The sequence below is a fragment of the Engraulis encrasicolus genome, chromosome 19, assembly GCF_034702125.1.
Source record: "Engraulis encrasicolus isolate BLACKSEA-1 chromosome 19, IST_EnEncr_1.0, whole genome shotgun sequence".
Classification (NCBI taxonomy): domain Eukaryota; kingdom Metazoa; phylum Chordata; class Actinopteri; order Clupeiformes; family Engraulidae; genus Engraulis; species Engraulis encrasicolus.
In genome coordinates, this window is record NC_085875.1 from 42,392,270 (window position 1) to 42,407,866 (window position 15,597).

The following is a 15,597-nucleotide window of genomic DNA, read 5'->3' on the forward strand; positions in this document are numbered from 1 at the left end:
AATGGAGGAATCTCACTGCACTGGCAACAACTTCTTCTTCTTCTTCTTCTTCTTCTTCTTCTTCTTCTTCTTCTTCTTCTTCTTCTTCTTCTTCTTCTTCTTCTTCTTCTTCTTCTTCTTCTTCTTCAGTGCTCTCCCTGCCAATATAATCCCTCAACAGGCAGAACTTAATTGAATATTGAGGAGAACTTTGCGCCATAATGCTTTTAATTTTGTGGTTAGCAAAAAGGTTCACCACAATATAAACTGAAGAGGAGGAGGAGTCAATAGGCCATTAATCCAGTTTAAGAGGAACTCAACTGTTGCCCTGTTTTAACTCACTGAGGTTCGGTGTGATATAGTGTGTGTGTGTGTGTGTGTGTGTGTGTGTGTGTGTGTGTGTGTGTGTGTGTGTGTGTGTGTGTGTGTGTGTGTGTGTGTGTGTGTGTGTGTGTGTGTGTGTGTGTGTGTGTGCGTGCGCATGTGCACGCATGCGTGTGTATGTGTGTGCATGTCTCTGTGTTGTGGGTGGCTATAGCGTTGGTTATAGTATTTATCTTAGTGTGTCTTAGAGTGCCAGAACGTGCTAGGGATTAATCTTGTTCTACTGTGTGTGTGGACGTTCTCCAAAAGTCGGAGCAGAACAGGCAGAGTTTGTCCCAGGTTAAGGACAGCTTCTCAGAAAAGTGTTGTTTGCTCAGCTTAGTCGCGAAGCACAATCAGGTTTTGCAGGATTGGAGGTAGCGCTGCCGCGGCCAGCTGCCAGTTGGAGCGTGGCCAAGCTTCAGCAGGAGCTTTTCTTTTCTTCTGTTTGATATTTACTTTACTGGCAGACAGGCCAGCCAACAAGGGGCTAGACAGACAGACAGACAGACAAGCATATTCTCCATACGAGTCAGGAGAGACGGGGGCAGAGAGGCACAATGAAAGCGAGAAGAGAAAAGGAAAGAAAGAAAGAAAGAAAGAAAGAAAGAAAGAAAGAAAAAGAAAAGTAAAGTAAAGAAAATAGATAGAAATAGAAAAGAAAAGAAAGATTCAATGAATGGGAGAAAAATCTGAAATACGAAAAGGGACTTGAATCAGTCTTTAACCTTCATTATTTTCTTTCGGTCTTTGACCTTCTTTTATTGACACAAACCTTCAGGCTAAATCAGCATGGTTCTCTTTAGCTCTTTATAAAGCCCATCCCCAGTATGTGTAAGTCAGTGTCTGGGATACTACCACTTGCAAAGGCCATGCATGACATCATTGCTGACTCGGGAAAGTGGCTTTGTGAAGTGTCTAATGGTCCAGCATGTAGGCTAATATCCTTGTGTGGTATTCATGTACTCAATGCTTGTGAAACAACATGCATGTTTGATCGATTTTAAAGTCTCCTGCCATCATTATTTTGTTTTTTTTTGTTACCTTTGTTACCACCATCTTCAGAACAGAACAGAACAGAACAGAACAGTTGCAAGTGCAGTGAGATTCCTCCATTCTGCACCACCATCTTGTTTTGTTACCTTTGTTACCACCATCTTCTCATTCTTCTCCTCCTTCTTCCTCTTCCTCTTCTTCTTCTTCTTCTTCTTCTTCTTCTTCTTCTTCTTCTTCTTCTTCTTCTTCTTCTTCGCCATTATCATCTTTCTCCTCTTCTTTTTTCAGTGAGAAATATTTTGGTAGCCTGTGTCACAAGTATATATTTTTTTTTACAGTGAAGGTTGCTTGAGCATTTGAAATAGTTGACGTGTATGTGCTGAGTTTGTTTTGGCTATCCAGGTCCAATGCTGCGTCATTGCTCCCCTTTTACAGCATTTTCCTACTAGCAGAGACTTATGTAGGGGTGGCGGTGGTGGTGGAGTTCATTGTTGCTCATCTCTGGGTGGTGTTCTCTTTACTGGCATTGTAACCATAATTGGTCTGTAAAACCATTAAGACTCACTCTAGGCAGCGTGTACTATTTTGAGTTTTCAGTCCTCTTACGTTTGTGGGACAACATACTTAATAATAATGATGAGTGTATTTGATTCAGAGCTGATCCTCAAAACAAACTATAAAAGATCAGAAGACCAAACACAGGACATTAATCTTTCTTTCTTAACCGTTTTCTCTGTGCCTGAGGCCAGCAGATGTTTCTGTTGCTGCCGCTGCTACCATGCAATTTCTCTGAACTGGTAGATGTGATGATAAAGCGTATTTATTTTTTGTTCACTTTCTCTCTCCCCCAGGACACAGACAGAAGCTGGAGGACCCTCCGAAGGCCGGCCTGTTCTCGGAACGTCTGAGCGAGCTGGAGAGGCTCCGACAGAGGGTCGCCGTGCCAACGCAGAGCCCACGGCCGATGCTCAACGCCACGGCGAACTCGTTCAACCCACAGGGCCAGAATCAGAACTCAGGTGAGCCAATGAGAGGAGAGGAAGGAGTAAAGGAATCATATAGCACCCAGCCCATTTTGTTCAGATAGCAAAGGTTGCATTTTCTTAGATTTCATAATTAATTTACTAGGTGACTTTTGATGATGTTTCGATGCAAAACATCTTCCTCAGACCCTGGAATTTTGCTGAAACCAGAAGAATGTTCTCAAAAGTTGCATTTGTTAACACACACACAAAAAACAAAAAAGATTACCCCATCATTATACTAATAAACTACAAACCTTTTATTTCATATTTGGCATACGGAGATTCCCTTACACAGTACTATAAGAAACAAAAACAATACCCCATATAGTAGTATCTCCTATGTGTTTCTGCAACATTATAGCACATTGTTCGAAAAAAACAGAAACCCTGCGCAAGGACCATTGTACCATTTATGCAAATAAAATAATCTCGAGAAGTCTCCACAGTCATTCCTAGCTGTCAAGTGTTTGATACCTCGAGCGGTTTCACACACGCTAAACGGTTGGAGCCTCCACCCTCCACCCCCACCACCCTGTACAGTGGAAGACATGACAGTCGTTACTCAGCAACACCCTCCTCACTCCACAACAGTTAGCTCTGCATGATGTAATATGGCCGCCTGTCCCTGTAACAACAGATCATTGTGGGACCTCTCCTCTCACCTCTAGTGAGATGTACAGTACCTCTGGTTTTCCCCTTGATGTGTTTTGATTTCAGGGGAGGGGAATGAGGAAGTTTGTAAAAGCCCAGCATACATAAAGGGGAGACTTGGGAAATACACTGATGTTATAAAGAATAGATAATACACAGTGAAAATGGGTTCTTCCATAGGACTTAAAAGTTATAGTGTCATCTCTGTCTGATCTCAAATGATTACAGGAAGTTTGTGCCAATTTAATCACCATAACTTTACCCCCCATATTGCATTCTACACTCTACTTAATTAACAACTAAGAGAGTTGACGTTAGCAACATAGTGATGCTCCTATTCTCTAAGTGCTCAATTACAACACGGCAAAACTTTATTGTGTAAACAACAACAAACCCCCTGCTGAACAACACGAACTGAATCAGTATTTATCAAAGCGAGCGAGGTTGCATTTGGGAGGTTTCCTTTGCGTTTGGGTGTCTGATTTCTGCCCTGCCCTGCCCTCCTTATCGCTCCATCAGTGCTGTCATCACCCTGCCGAGTCTGTGCCAGAGTTAGATCTGTGAGCGAGCGAGCGTTCATGACTTGACACGCAGGCTGTGGAATGCTGAAATGACACATTTTCTTTATTCAGCTCTGCCCTTGATGAGCTGTGTTGTTGTCTTAATCCAGAACAATCACTTCACTAAGCACCCGACTGGCATTGACGACCCGGAACAATAGAGAGACAGTGACAGATCTGAGAAGTCTGTGTTTACAATTAACTTCACATGGCACAAGTCCATTTGAAATACATACCACTGGATGGTGTACTGTATGTGTTTTTGAAGCTTGTCGATTTTTTTCCACAATTGCCACATTAACCCTTACTGGCATTTAGCATGAGGAACAGTGGTGACATATAGTAATACTTTCCTGTTACAGGGAATGATACTGCACATGTTGTGGGGGTGCTGTGGTGTGCTTCGCTAACATGCTGTACCATGAATGATGGACTACACGTCCATCTCTCTCTCTCCTGTCACCATTTTCACCTTCACAAAAAATACCTTTAAAGGGAATGATACATGTTGTGTTTACTATCCTTCAGCATGGTTTTAGTCTATCCCACACATGAATGCCTCTGTATGGTTTATGTGTTTCCCAGCCATGGGCTATGAAAACACATGGCATTCACTAGAATAGTGAGTTGTTGTAAATTCATTTATAACAACTGTACCATCACCACTCCATCTTACTTTGGTGCCACTTGTTACAACACTAATTCTTCGCTTATCCTACCGTATTTTCACTTCACCCGTTGACTTTGTTATTGATTGTTGATGATCATCCTCATGCCCTGCTTATCTTTAAATAATGTTGAATCAATACGATGGCCACTACTGTGTTTTCGGTTCACCGGTCGGCTTTTCTGTACAGTACACGTTAATGATCATCCGAGGGCTGATTTAGACAGCAAATCCCCTCTCTTTCCCAACAATGTGGATCATTCAGCCCCTGGGAAGAGTACTCCACCTCTCTGGAAGAATTCCAGGATAGCTCCTGTTCGTGGAAACGCCCTGTCAACGGAATAAATTGGAAATGATTAGTGCAGGCAGGAAGACACTTCTTCTTGGACAGCGCAGGCCACTGCTTTGCCAAAGCACTTTACACCATAGTGGCTCTCGTTATTTTTCATTTTTTTTTAGTATTCTGTCAAGGCATACTTGCACTGAAACCGACGAAATATATCACTTTCACTCAAGTCAGTCCACATCAACAGTGTTATCAGCCGATACACTATCTTGAAACTCTCTGTGAAACTATGATAGGACATGACTTGCTCTCGGGTTGAATCTGGGTGCACAGGCCTACAGTATCTGCCACTTTTTATGCAAAGTTTGTGAGGAAAACATACAAGGAAGTTGGTTCTCTTTTGCTCCATCAATACAGCAATCCGTGCAAATGCATGAAAATACAATATCTGATCAGTTGGCTCGCTACACATTAATCATAACGTGCAGGCCAGGTGGCTGGAAGTTAACGGACTTGGAGTTGCGCTCCATCTTAGGGTTAATTTACTACGACAACAGGTGGTTGGGTGGAGTAAATGACCAGCACTTTCCTTGGTCTTTCCCTATGGTGCTCTGAGCACAACACCAACCACACTCTGATCAGGTGTCATTGACATGCCTGCCCCTCTGCTCACATACTACAGTATGTGATGTGTTGCTGTAAATACATTGATGTCACTTGACATTGTCTGCACTGTGTGCTGTACTGTGTGAAGAATCACAATGACATGTGGGAAATGATGATGATGACGATGACAATGACAATGTTTTAACCCTATATCCTATATCCAAACCATAACCTTAACCCAAAAAACACCAAGTATTGGTTGGAAAAAAAAGTTCACCAAAAGGTATACCAATAGACTCCAAATGACCTGAAACATACTCCTAACAACTTTCCTCAGGTGCGTTTTTGGCCTCGGGACTTAGGCGTTTTTCGTCCGAAGCGTCTCCATTGAAATACATAGGAAAAACGGTTTTTCGCAAATATCTCCGGAACGGTACGTCGTAGAGACTCCGCGATTCTTTCCGCTAACCCTAATTTGGGGTCAAGGAACACGCCTGTCTTGGTCCCAAGTCTCTACGACCTTCTGGGGAAATTCTACAGCCAAAACAAAACTTTGACCGTATCTCCTCTGTGCGACCTTCCTATCCAAAGTTATGCATTCTCAAAGTTATCGTAGGGGGGTACGATAAGGGATTTTCACCCTATATTCTAACCCTAACCCTAACCGTACATATGTGACAATGATGATTATGATGATGTACACAGTAAACAGTGTTTAGCTAGTCGGACCAACACAATGATTAATTTGACACTCTAGAATTAACACAGCAAAATGTAGTTGTGAAATGCAGTTGTTCACATTTGTTGTGTTCTCTATCTTTCTCTCTTTCTTTCTTTCTCTCTCTCTCTCCCTCAGACCCACGGCAGTCCCAGTCCTCTCCTCCCTGGTCGTACGAGCAGCCCTACACCCCTTACCTGAGCCAAATGACCTCCCCCTCCATCCACTCCACCACTCCACTCTCCTCCACCCGCGCCACCGGCCTGCCCGCCATCAGCGACGTGCCAAGACGGCTCTCAGGTAAGGGCATCATACAGTACAGCACTCATCCTGCTCATCCCGGTTGGGACATCATAAAGGCCGCAATGACACTACACTGCCACTGAACCAGTACCATACAGTGCTCACCCTCTTTGTCCCGGCTGGGACATATAAAGTACTTGTCATAAACTGTCATTGAACCCTGTCTCATGATTTGGCCAGTGCATCGCCTGAGGAAAAACCCATCCCCTTAAGTCATCACTGTCTTTCGCCAGGTATTCTTAGGTCTGCCCCCTTTTCTTCCCTTTTCAATATGTATATATTCAAAATGTGTGTATATATTCAAGTATTTTGTTGGTTTCAGTTTCACTAGAGAACGTTTTATGTTTGATGTTGTTTTGCAGAAAAGTGTTTTCCAAACTGTAACAGGAAGTGTAGACTCCCCCTTCCTTACTTTAGAGGGCACAAGGTAGAACAGCCGCAGCCCCTAACCAGACACCGTCCCCTCCCGTCACTGGAACGTTGTAATAGTCACCGAAAAAACTTTGCTACCATAGCACTACACCACTTTGACAGTGCACAGGGCCTTTAGTAATACATTATGTCTTGATCATTGCCGTTCTCGTTACAGCTAATTTATGACAGGGGTAGTGTCTTAAGGGGTTAAATATTGTAGGTGTTCTGAGGTGTCTGACAAGGCTTGTGGTTGGTGTGTGTGTGGGTGTGTGTGTGTGTGTGTGTGTGTGGTTGGATGAGTTGTACATATGAGCATGTTCTGTGGAAAAGATGTGGGTGTGTGTGTGTGTGGGTGGGGTGTAATGGTATATACATGTGTCTAGATTTGTGTCGGAGTGCTTCAAGTTCACAACATGGTCGAGGGAGTGGATATAACTAGCCGAGGAGAGATTGCATTAACCGTGTGAACCTTTGTCAAAATCTTTGGGGCCATTCTTTCCATCTCACCATGTGCTGGAGTTTCATCAAAGACATTTTTTTCAACACTTCCCAACTCCCGCTTTGTGAGCAATTGTTGCCACTGGAGAAATCACCCCCAGGCAAAAATGTCTTCAAAAACCAACGGCACCTTTGTGAACGAGTGAAAATGTGAAAGAATATCTGTCCTCTCTCCAGTATCCCTCCTGTTAGAGGTCTTTGAACTTGTGAGAGTCGCTGTCTTTTGAAAAGACGGCCATTAAATAGGAACAATAAAAAAAAGAATTGAGTTTCTGACTCTCAGACTCACAGGTAGATATGTGTGTGTGCGTGTGTGTCTCTGTGAAAGAGATTGCGAACATATGAAAGATGGCTTCACAAACTACTGTGGCAATAAGTACTTTGTCTAAGCTTTAAATTAAGTTTCGTAGTCACTTGCAGTGGTGCATCAACTAATAGGATGAAAGGCACTTTTGGGGTGCGTTTCTCAGAAGCGTAGTTGTTAGCCAGTTAGCAACTTGGGTAATTGCCAATGGGAAATTGCATTGCAACCAACAAAACAGCTAACGTAGTTAGCAACTACGCCTTTGAGAAATGCACCCTGAATTGGCTACACACTAAAAAAAAACAGTGCACAGGGCCGTCAGTAATACATTATGACTTGGTCATTGCCATTCTGGTAACAGCTAACTTAATGTCTTACAGGGTTAACAGAATAAGCAAGCGACTGTGGTGGTCTTTTCTACTCTAATTCCTCTTTTAAAACATAGGGCTGGCAGAGATTAAAACGTACTACTGTTGCTTTAACTGCACAGCACAGGCTGTCACCACCACCACATCGCATGGTGAGGCTGGAATGAAACAAACACGTAGACGAGGTTCCAGTGGCAGAACAACTGCACACAGGGCCCCAGGGCAAAACACTTATCAGGCCCCCTATAAGGCCTGACGAGATCACAATTGGGCCCCCAAGCACCAATGCAAGAGTGCCCTGGGCCCAGGGGCAAATGCCCTTCTCACCCTTCCTATAGCTTCGACCCTGCGAGTTTCTCTTTGGTATACACCTGTTTGACTCCCAGCCAGCTCTTCTCTTTTTTCTTTCTCCCTTCCTCATGAATGCTCTCCACCCTAACTGTTTTCTCTGCACTCAGGAACGAACGTGAAAGTTTCAATTACCTCTTCTCTTGGCTGTTCGTTCACTGCCTTCTTGCCTTAGTTTTTTTTCTCTCTCTTTTTTTCCCTTCCTTTCTTTCTTTTTTTGAACTGCGGCCAGGTGCCTTGTTGGGTTTGATTAGTTTAGATTTCATCCGCCTTTCATCTCGAAGATGTCAGCCTTTGTTCTCCCCTCAAAGGAGACACGTGCACCTCCGTGGGTCCTAAATGACCACCTCCCCACCCCACCCCACCCCTCTATTCTTTTGCTCGAGTGCCGCTCTTTAATGGACAGACCTCTGGCTGGCTAGCTGGCACACAGGCATCCGGTAGAGCCCCCCTATTTAATACTGTACACTACAGCAGCAGATGCATGAGAGAAAAAAAGAGTGTGTGCTAGGGGTGGGGTGGGGTGGGAGGGTCCTTAAAACCACCCACTCCTCCATGGTCTGCCCCTTCACCTGTGAGTTTCACAAGCAAATGCCCACTGGATGTGCTCCCGCTTTTAGAAGAAAGAAAGAAATTGAAAGAGTGAAACATACAGCCCTTCTGAAGGGGGATTGGGGAACCCACCCACACACCTCTCCCTGCATGGTGTTCCCCCCCTTTACCTGTGACTCAGACTGGAGTATGCCCACCGGATGTGCTCCTGCTTAAAAAATTAAAACATGCCCTCCTGCTGACGAAATAAAATGTGCTTCCTGCACTCAGCGAAACCATGTGCTGAAAAGCTGTACGGTTAAGGTGTGTCTTTGATGCTGTTACAGGAGAATGGAATTTAGCAGATCAGAATGCCGTGTTTGTTACAGTACTCCGTGTTTGTATAACGATACTAATACTCGATACAACGGGGTGGAATTTAGTGGATTAGAACCGAATATTTGTTTAGTGTTTACTTAGCTCTTTTTACTGATTCTTATTATACTTGATACGATTGGATGGGTGCCCGGGTGAGACTAATGTCTCTGCTCTGACAGTCTCCACTGCAGTCTGGATTGTTTTGATCCACAGAAGAACCTGCGTCTACATGACAGGATCGTTTTGCATAGCTTGGCTCTAGTGTAAGTCTTGGCACCGGTTGCTGCTCACGAGCGAATGCATGGGCTGAGTTGAGACGAGAAGGCGCTATCTCACTCTTGGAATAGGTACAGAGGGGGCTGCGTGGTCGTTTTTTCAATCTTGTCGTTTCTTCTTCTTCTTCTTTGGCAAAGAGAGAATGAGAGAGGGATAGAGATAGAGTACGGCCGGCTTCCTGTTTCATGTCGGACGGCAAAAGGATCTGATAATGCGAAGAGACACCGTCGTCATAATTGACCACACATGCAGGCATGAAGGCCACTGAAGCCAACTCAAGGCAGGCCCGCGCGGCCTAACATCTGCCGAAGTGCCACTCAAGCGCTCGGTAAACACTCGGCTGCCGCAGACGCGCTGACAAAGGGGGGCGTCTGATGATTTATGATGAGGGGGGTGGGAGCACACCTCAGCACCCGGCATGCAGAAGCACAGAGGAGGGGAGGAGAGAATGAGGATGAGAGACAGAGATGGATAGAGGGAGAGAAAGAGGCAGACTGATAGGAGACAGAAGATGAACGCATCTCAGCACCCACCGTGCAGAAGAAGCACGGCTCGGGGAGGAGAGAAGAAAAACAAGGCACAGAGACGGATAGAGAGAGAATTAAAGAGACTGATAGGAGAAAGAGAGGTAGAGAAGGGAATGAGAGAAGGGAGCGCATCTCAGCAGTCAGCAGCCTTGCTCATGGAGCAGAGAAGGAGGATGAGAGACAGCGTTGGATAGAGAAAGAAAGAACGTGCTACGAGAAGGAGAGATATAAACAGAGTCAGGATGAAGCTCAGTACCCACCACCATGCAAGAGGGCCAGGAGATACAACATGAACCACAGTACCCACCAGCATGCAAGAAGGCCAGGAAAGACAACACACAGCACGAACCACAGCAGACTGAGACATGACCCATGGAGAAAGAGAGAGAAGGGGGGCATAAGAATACAGACACTAGACAGACACAGAGAGAGAGAGGGAGAGAGAGAGACAGACCGACAGACAGACAGACAGACAGACAGACAGACAGACAGACAGAGAGAAAGAGAGAAAGAGAGAAAGAGAGAGAAAGATTGTGAGAGGGAAAGAAGGAGAGGGAATATGAAGAGTCAGATAAGACGAGGTAGACAAAGACAGAGAGACTGGGAGAGAGAAAGACAGATTGGGAGAGAAGACAGCAGACAGATAGGGTAGGTCAGAGGCAGAGGGTAGAGGTCAGTCGAGGAGAGCAGAGGCAAGGAGTGCATCTAGCAGCAAAGCAATACCACTTGCAGCTGAAGAACAACAGAGAAGAGAAGAGAAGAGAACAGAAGAATACAGCAGAATAGAGGAGAAACAAAGAGGACAGGACCGCAGAGCAGAAGATGTGAAAAGAGAGGACAGGACAAGGGAAATGAGAGGAGTGGACATAACAAGAAAATAAAGCCAAGGAGAGGAGAGACGAGAGGAAGAGGAAGAGCAGAAGACCAGGATAGCAATACTGGTTAAGGCGGAGGAGCTTTATGAGGACGAGTGGACAGTGTCACGTTTTCCCAGCCTCGTCCTCGTCCTTTCTTCTCCCCCGCTTGGCCCGGCGTGCTGGTAGCCACAGCCTATTAGTGGTTTATAATTTTTAGAAAACCCAACAGAAGGTCTGAAAGAGCAGAAGTGCCCCCTTTTTCTTTGGCTAATCGGAGACACGCAGCCACATCTAAAGGCAGCTGATTATGCATCCCATGGAAACTGTTTTTTCCTCAAAGTGTTTCCATATGTGCACCCGATTTATCCCCGAGATGGTTTTTGTGTGCGTGTGTGTGTGTGCATGTGCGTGTGTTTTTCACTTTGATATTCATACGAATGCAATGCATGCATCCTCACACACATGCATCCACACATAAACACGCTTACAATCTGGAAGACATCCCCCATGCACATCAGCATCCTATTGACGATTGGTTCCATCACAACAATGGACTATGTATGGGGACCTAAAGGTGGCCTCCCTTTTTTCTTCTCTTGCTGTAGATTCATTCAAAGTAAAACACGACTGCTTTCCCTGGAAAATGAAAATACGAGTGGCTTAGCTCGCTATGCTCACATCTCCCAGGACAAACGTATGTTTATCTATGCTCAAGATAACACTCGGAGACACGTACAGTCTTTACACATGGTTATCATGAACAACGAGCGTGTTCTATCTTCAGTTTCTCAAAGGACTATGCGCAAAAAACAGTGGTCTCTTTGTATCTGGAAAAGGCATTGTCATTATGACTCAATGGTGTTTCCATCTACAATGTTAAGCATAGTCTGTCACACAGTCACATTCTGTGCAAGAGAACCAAAAAAAACTTTTGTGTTACCTGTTTTTCCACTGCAAAGCTGTACAACTTTCCAAGGGATTTGTCATTTAAATCCCCTCCACCCCTAGACTTTCTCAGAGTACTGAACATCTAAGTCTGATTCGACATATTCGGACAGATTGTGCTCAAAAACGGGAAAAACTTGCCACAGACAGACACTGCATCAGTTTGCCCCAGCTGTGTCTGACCAATCCTTTCCCGGCATTCGTAACTAAGGCATAATTATAGTGTGCTTGACAGAGCACTCGCCTTCACTCACAAGGGAAAGGCTGTAACTCACCTATTTTTACCCAACAATTAATCCAGTTGGAAATGCGGGTGTTTTGCAGCACAAATACCAAATATGACAGGGTGTCATTACATGTTTGAGTCAGTGTTGTGAGAAATTAAAGTGTGGAAGCCATTATACGTTTTTTTTCTTGATTATTTCTACATTTTGAATGTAAATCACGGTGCCACAGTGATTTTTGTTGGGGTTTTTTTTTGTGTAAGATGTTGTGACAGCGCCCCCTAATGTCTGAAGGAATGAGCAAGGTACTCGAGGGCATCCTGACCTAGCCTGGCTCTCGCGACAATCCATCTGCGCGAGAGTCAGGTTAATCCTGACCTGGAATGTCATGAAAATGTTCCATTTGCACACAGTTTCGGCATGTCCTCTTCAGTCAGCAAATGTGTTCCTGGCGGCCAAGGTTTTTGTTTCCTTAATTTATCTATTTTTTGTGCTCCATTGTGATACTGAGTGTTTTTTCTCCTCCTCTGTGTGTGTGTGTGTGTGTGTGTGTGTGTGTGTGTGTGTGTGTGTGTGTGTGTGTGTGTGTGTGTGTGTGTGTGTGTGTGTGTGTGTGTATGTGTGTGTGTGTGTGTGTGTGTGCGTGCGCGCGCGCGTGTGTGTGTATGTGTGTTATGTGTGTGACAGGTACCTCCGATCTGAGCCCCTTCTCCGCCGACCCGCGCCAGTTCGAGCGCCAGTTCTCCAGCCTGTCCACGCTGACGGACAGCCGCTTCCCCAGCCCGCGCATGCACTACCCGGCCACCTTCACCTACACGCCCACCCCCGTGACCTCCGGCATGTCCCTGGGCATGTCCACCACCACCCACTACCACCACACCTACCTGCCGCCCCCCTACCCGGGCTCCACGCAGAACCAGACGGGCCCCTTCCAGACCAGCAGCACCCCGTACCTCTACTACGGAGCCTCCGCTGGCTCCTACCAGTTCTCCATGGTGCCGGGGGGAGGCGACCGCTCCCCGTCCAGGATGCTGCCCCCCTGCACCAGCGCCTCCACGGGCAGCTCCCTCATCAACCCCAACCTGCCCAACCAGACGGACAACGGAGGGGAGGCCGACGGGAGCCACAGCAGCTCCCCCACCGTGCTCAACTCCAGCGGCAGGATGGACGAGTCCGTCTGGAGGCCTTATTGAGCAGATCAACGTAGTGAAAGAGTGAAAGAGGAAGAGAGATGTAAAGAGAGAGAGATGGAGAGACCAGCCCACCAACCACATCTGAGCTCCCCACCGTGGTCAACTCTAATGGCTGAATGGATGAATGGATAGATGGATGGATGGATGATGGCGGCCATATTGAGAGAGAAAGAGAGAGAATGAGAAAGGGATACAGTATGAGAGATAGAAGGAAAGAGACCAACCACATCTGAGATCCCCTAAAGCACACACCCTGAACACAGCACTGTTTGCCTTGAAGAAAAAAAAAACTGAAAAGAAAGTGATGGTGATGGCAGTAAGTGTCTTCAGTGAGTTGTTTCAGAACATTTCTGAAGTTACCGTTTGTGTCAAAAACGTGCAGTTTTTTTTAAAATAATAATATTCTTCTTGGCAAGAAAACTTCAGTGTGTTATTTACTGTTACACTGTTGTCGTATATGTCTAAATCCAGTTTTCAACCAATATTTATCCACAAAGGTACCAGCTTTTGATGCACCCCTGAGGAAAGAAGGACCCTTTAAAAGGCACCATTGAAGGCACTAGAGGACATAAATAAACCTGGCATTCCACTGCAGTACCCAGTGATAGCTGCACAGTCAGTCACTGAATTTACGAACTGGCGTAAATAATGTTTATTACCGTGAATATAATTTTTTTTATTTGACTATTGGCTGAGTTATATTTTTTTTACTAACTAAATTTATTTTGCATTTTTAACACTGAATGCCTGTTTCTTTTAGTATTTATGCAAGTGAGAGAGGATAAGTTATGCTCGACAGTACCGGCATTAACTGTGCGTGGTTCTCTCTAATTGTTTTCTTTTTCTAATTTAAAGGGTAAAAAATTGTAGCAGGAATGGTACTGTTTTGAAATAAGCGATATAAGCCATAGTGATCTTTAAATTATGCAATGTTTTGGAATTAAACTGGGTTTTTTGTGGACACGTAATAATAAATGTTATATTATGGAAACCTCTCATGATAATAACTTAATTACCTATTATCTTTTTGTAATTTAAAAAAGCAGTTTTATTTTAAAAGTAACCAAATATGCTGAGGTACCTAAGCAATGAAGGTTCGGAGGTGTAGATGTCAGACTTTGCAAGTGAAATATTTTATTTATGGAGTTTCGGTTTGAAACTCAAAGTCTGTTATTCAAGTCTTTAATTTGTTACTGTCTGGTCATTTAATAATCTTAATCCTTATTTGATATATATGTTTTTAGATCACCTTGAACCCTGTAAAAAAAACTACACTGAGTGATGCATATCATGTCAATGAAACAACGACCAATTTAAACAAGCAATGGCTCTTCCATGAGAATGAAATTAATATATGCAGTTTTGTGAAAAGGAGAAGACCTAGTCTAAGTCTCCGGGCGTTGTCCAAGTTTGTTATAGTTATATGTCTGTCAATTTAATTTATTCTGAATTTTTTTAATGTCCTTGAGTGACTATAAACATGACCAAAATAATGATTATTCTGCTGTTGCCTCAGCCTTTCTTGCCCATTTTATGTGTTAGTGTAAATTGTCTTGTAAATACTGTGTTCGCACCATTGGTACAGTGTATTGCTGAAGAAGAAGTCTAAGTCTAGGTCTAGTAATCCTACCAAGCACCTCAGGTTGTAAGGGGCCTGGAGTCTTGTTTGGCATCCACTTCACACATGTCCTGGGTTGCTCTAAAACTGGAAACCTGAAAGCTGACAATAGACACAACTCAAACACTACAATATTTGAACACAGAAGTTTACAGTTACTACAGTTTTGGGCTGCTACAGCTGTGTACTTTCATGTTTTTTTCTGTTTCATTCATGTCTGTTGAACATGCTTATTATTTGGTTCTGATGACTGATTGATGTGTTTGTTTCATCTCCTAACTGCGTTCAAGTGAGGACAGCACAATTCCATGTTAATACAGTACATAAGCACTTAATTCACAGTTTTAACAAACAAGGTTAGACAAGAAGTTAAGATCCCAAGGTTGCTTATGAGCAATATTGAATAAACACCATTTCCCATAAACACACATGAACGCTGTACAGTACAAGTAGGCCTGCACAAATCTCACTGGTTGCAGTACAAAGATAATTCACAAGATTTTTGAAGTTCATGACAGTAAGCATTCTTCTTGAAGATTAAAAAAAGTGTATACTCACAGCACTAACCAAAGATTCATGGACACAAGTATGGTCCTTACAAACATTTAGACTTTTGGAATTTTGAAGGCTGCAAAAATTCTGTCTGTTACAGCTGACAAATGAAAAATAACCAAGTGGTACTTAATAAACTGTTTACTTAAATGTGATGTAAAAGGCTGCAGGCAGCATGCTGACAAACCATTGTAGACATTTTAAGATTTTTCATTCTTTTTGTGTGTTTTGAGTGGACAAAAGCACTTCAACTTATTTTTTCCATGTTTGTTTGTTTTTCAAACCTTTGTAAGACTGCCTCTGTTTGCTAGTTTGAATATTGAATGGAGCGATTAAAAAAGACAATCAGATAAAAGAATAGCACTTCTTCTACAGGTCTTTATGGGACTGAGGGGTTATGACAATCATGA

General features: G+C 44.0%; 1 protein-coding gene across 1 annotated transcript in view; it reads left to right on the forward strand.

Moving 5' to 3' along the window:
• Window positions 1-13,020, forward strand: part of runx2a (RUNX family transcription factor 2a) — a 68,502-nt gene extending 55,482 nt beyond the window's left edge. Inside the window, exons 6-8 of the mRNA XM_063184485.1 lie at window positions 2,190-2,357; window positions 5,990-6,151; window positions 12,512-13,020. Of these exons, the coding sequence (XP_063040555.1) occupies window positions 2,190-2,357; window positions 5,990-6,151; window positions 12,512-13,017 (836 nt within the window). The 3' untranslated portion in view covers window positions 13,018-13,020. The remainder of the gene's footprint in view (window positions 1-2,189; window positions 2,358-5,989; window positions 6,152-12,511) is intronic.
• Window positions 13,021-15,597: the final 2,577 nt, after the last annotated feature.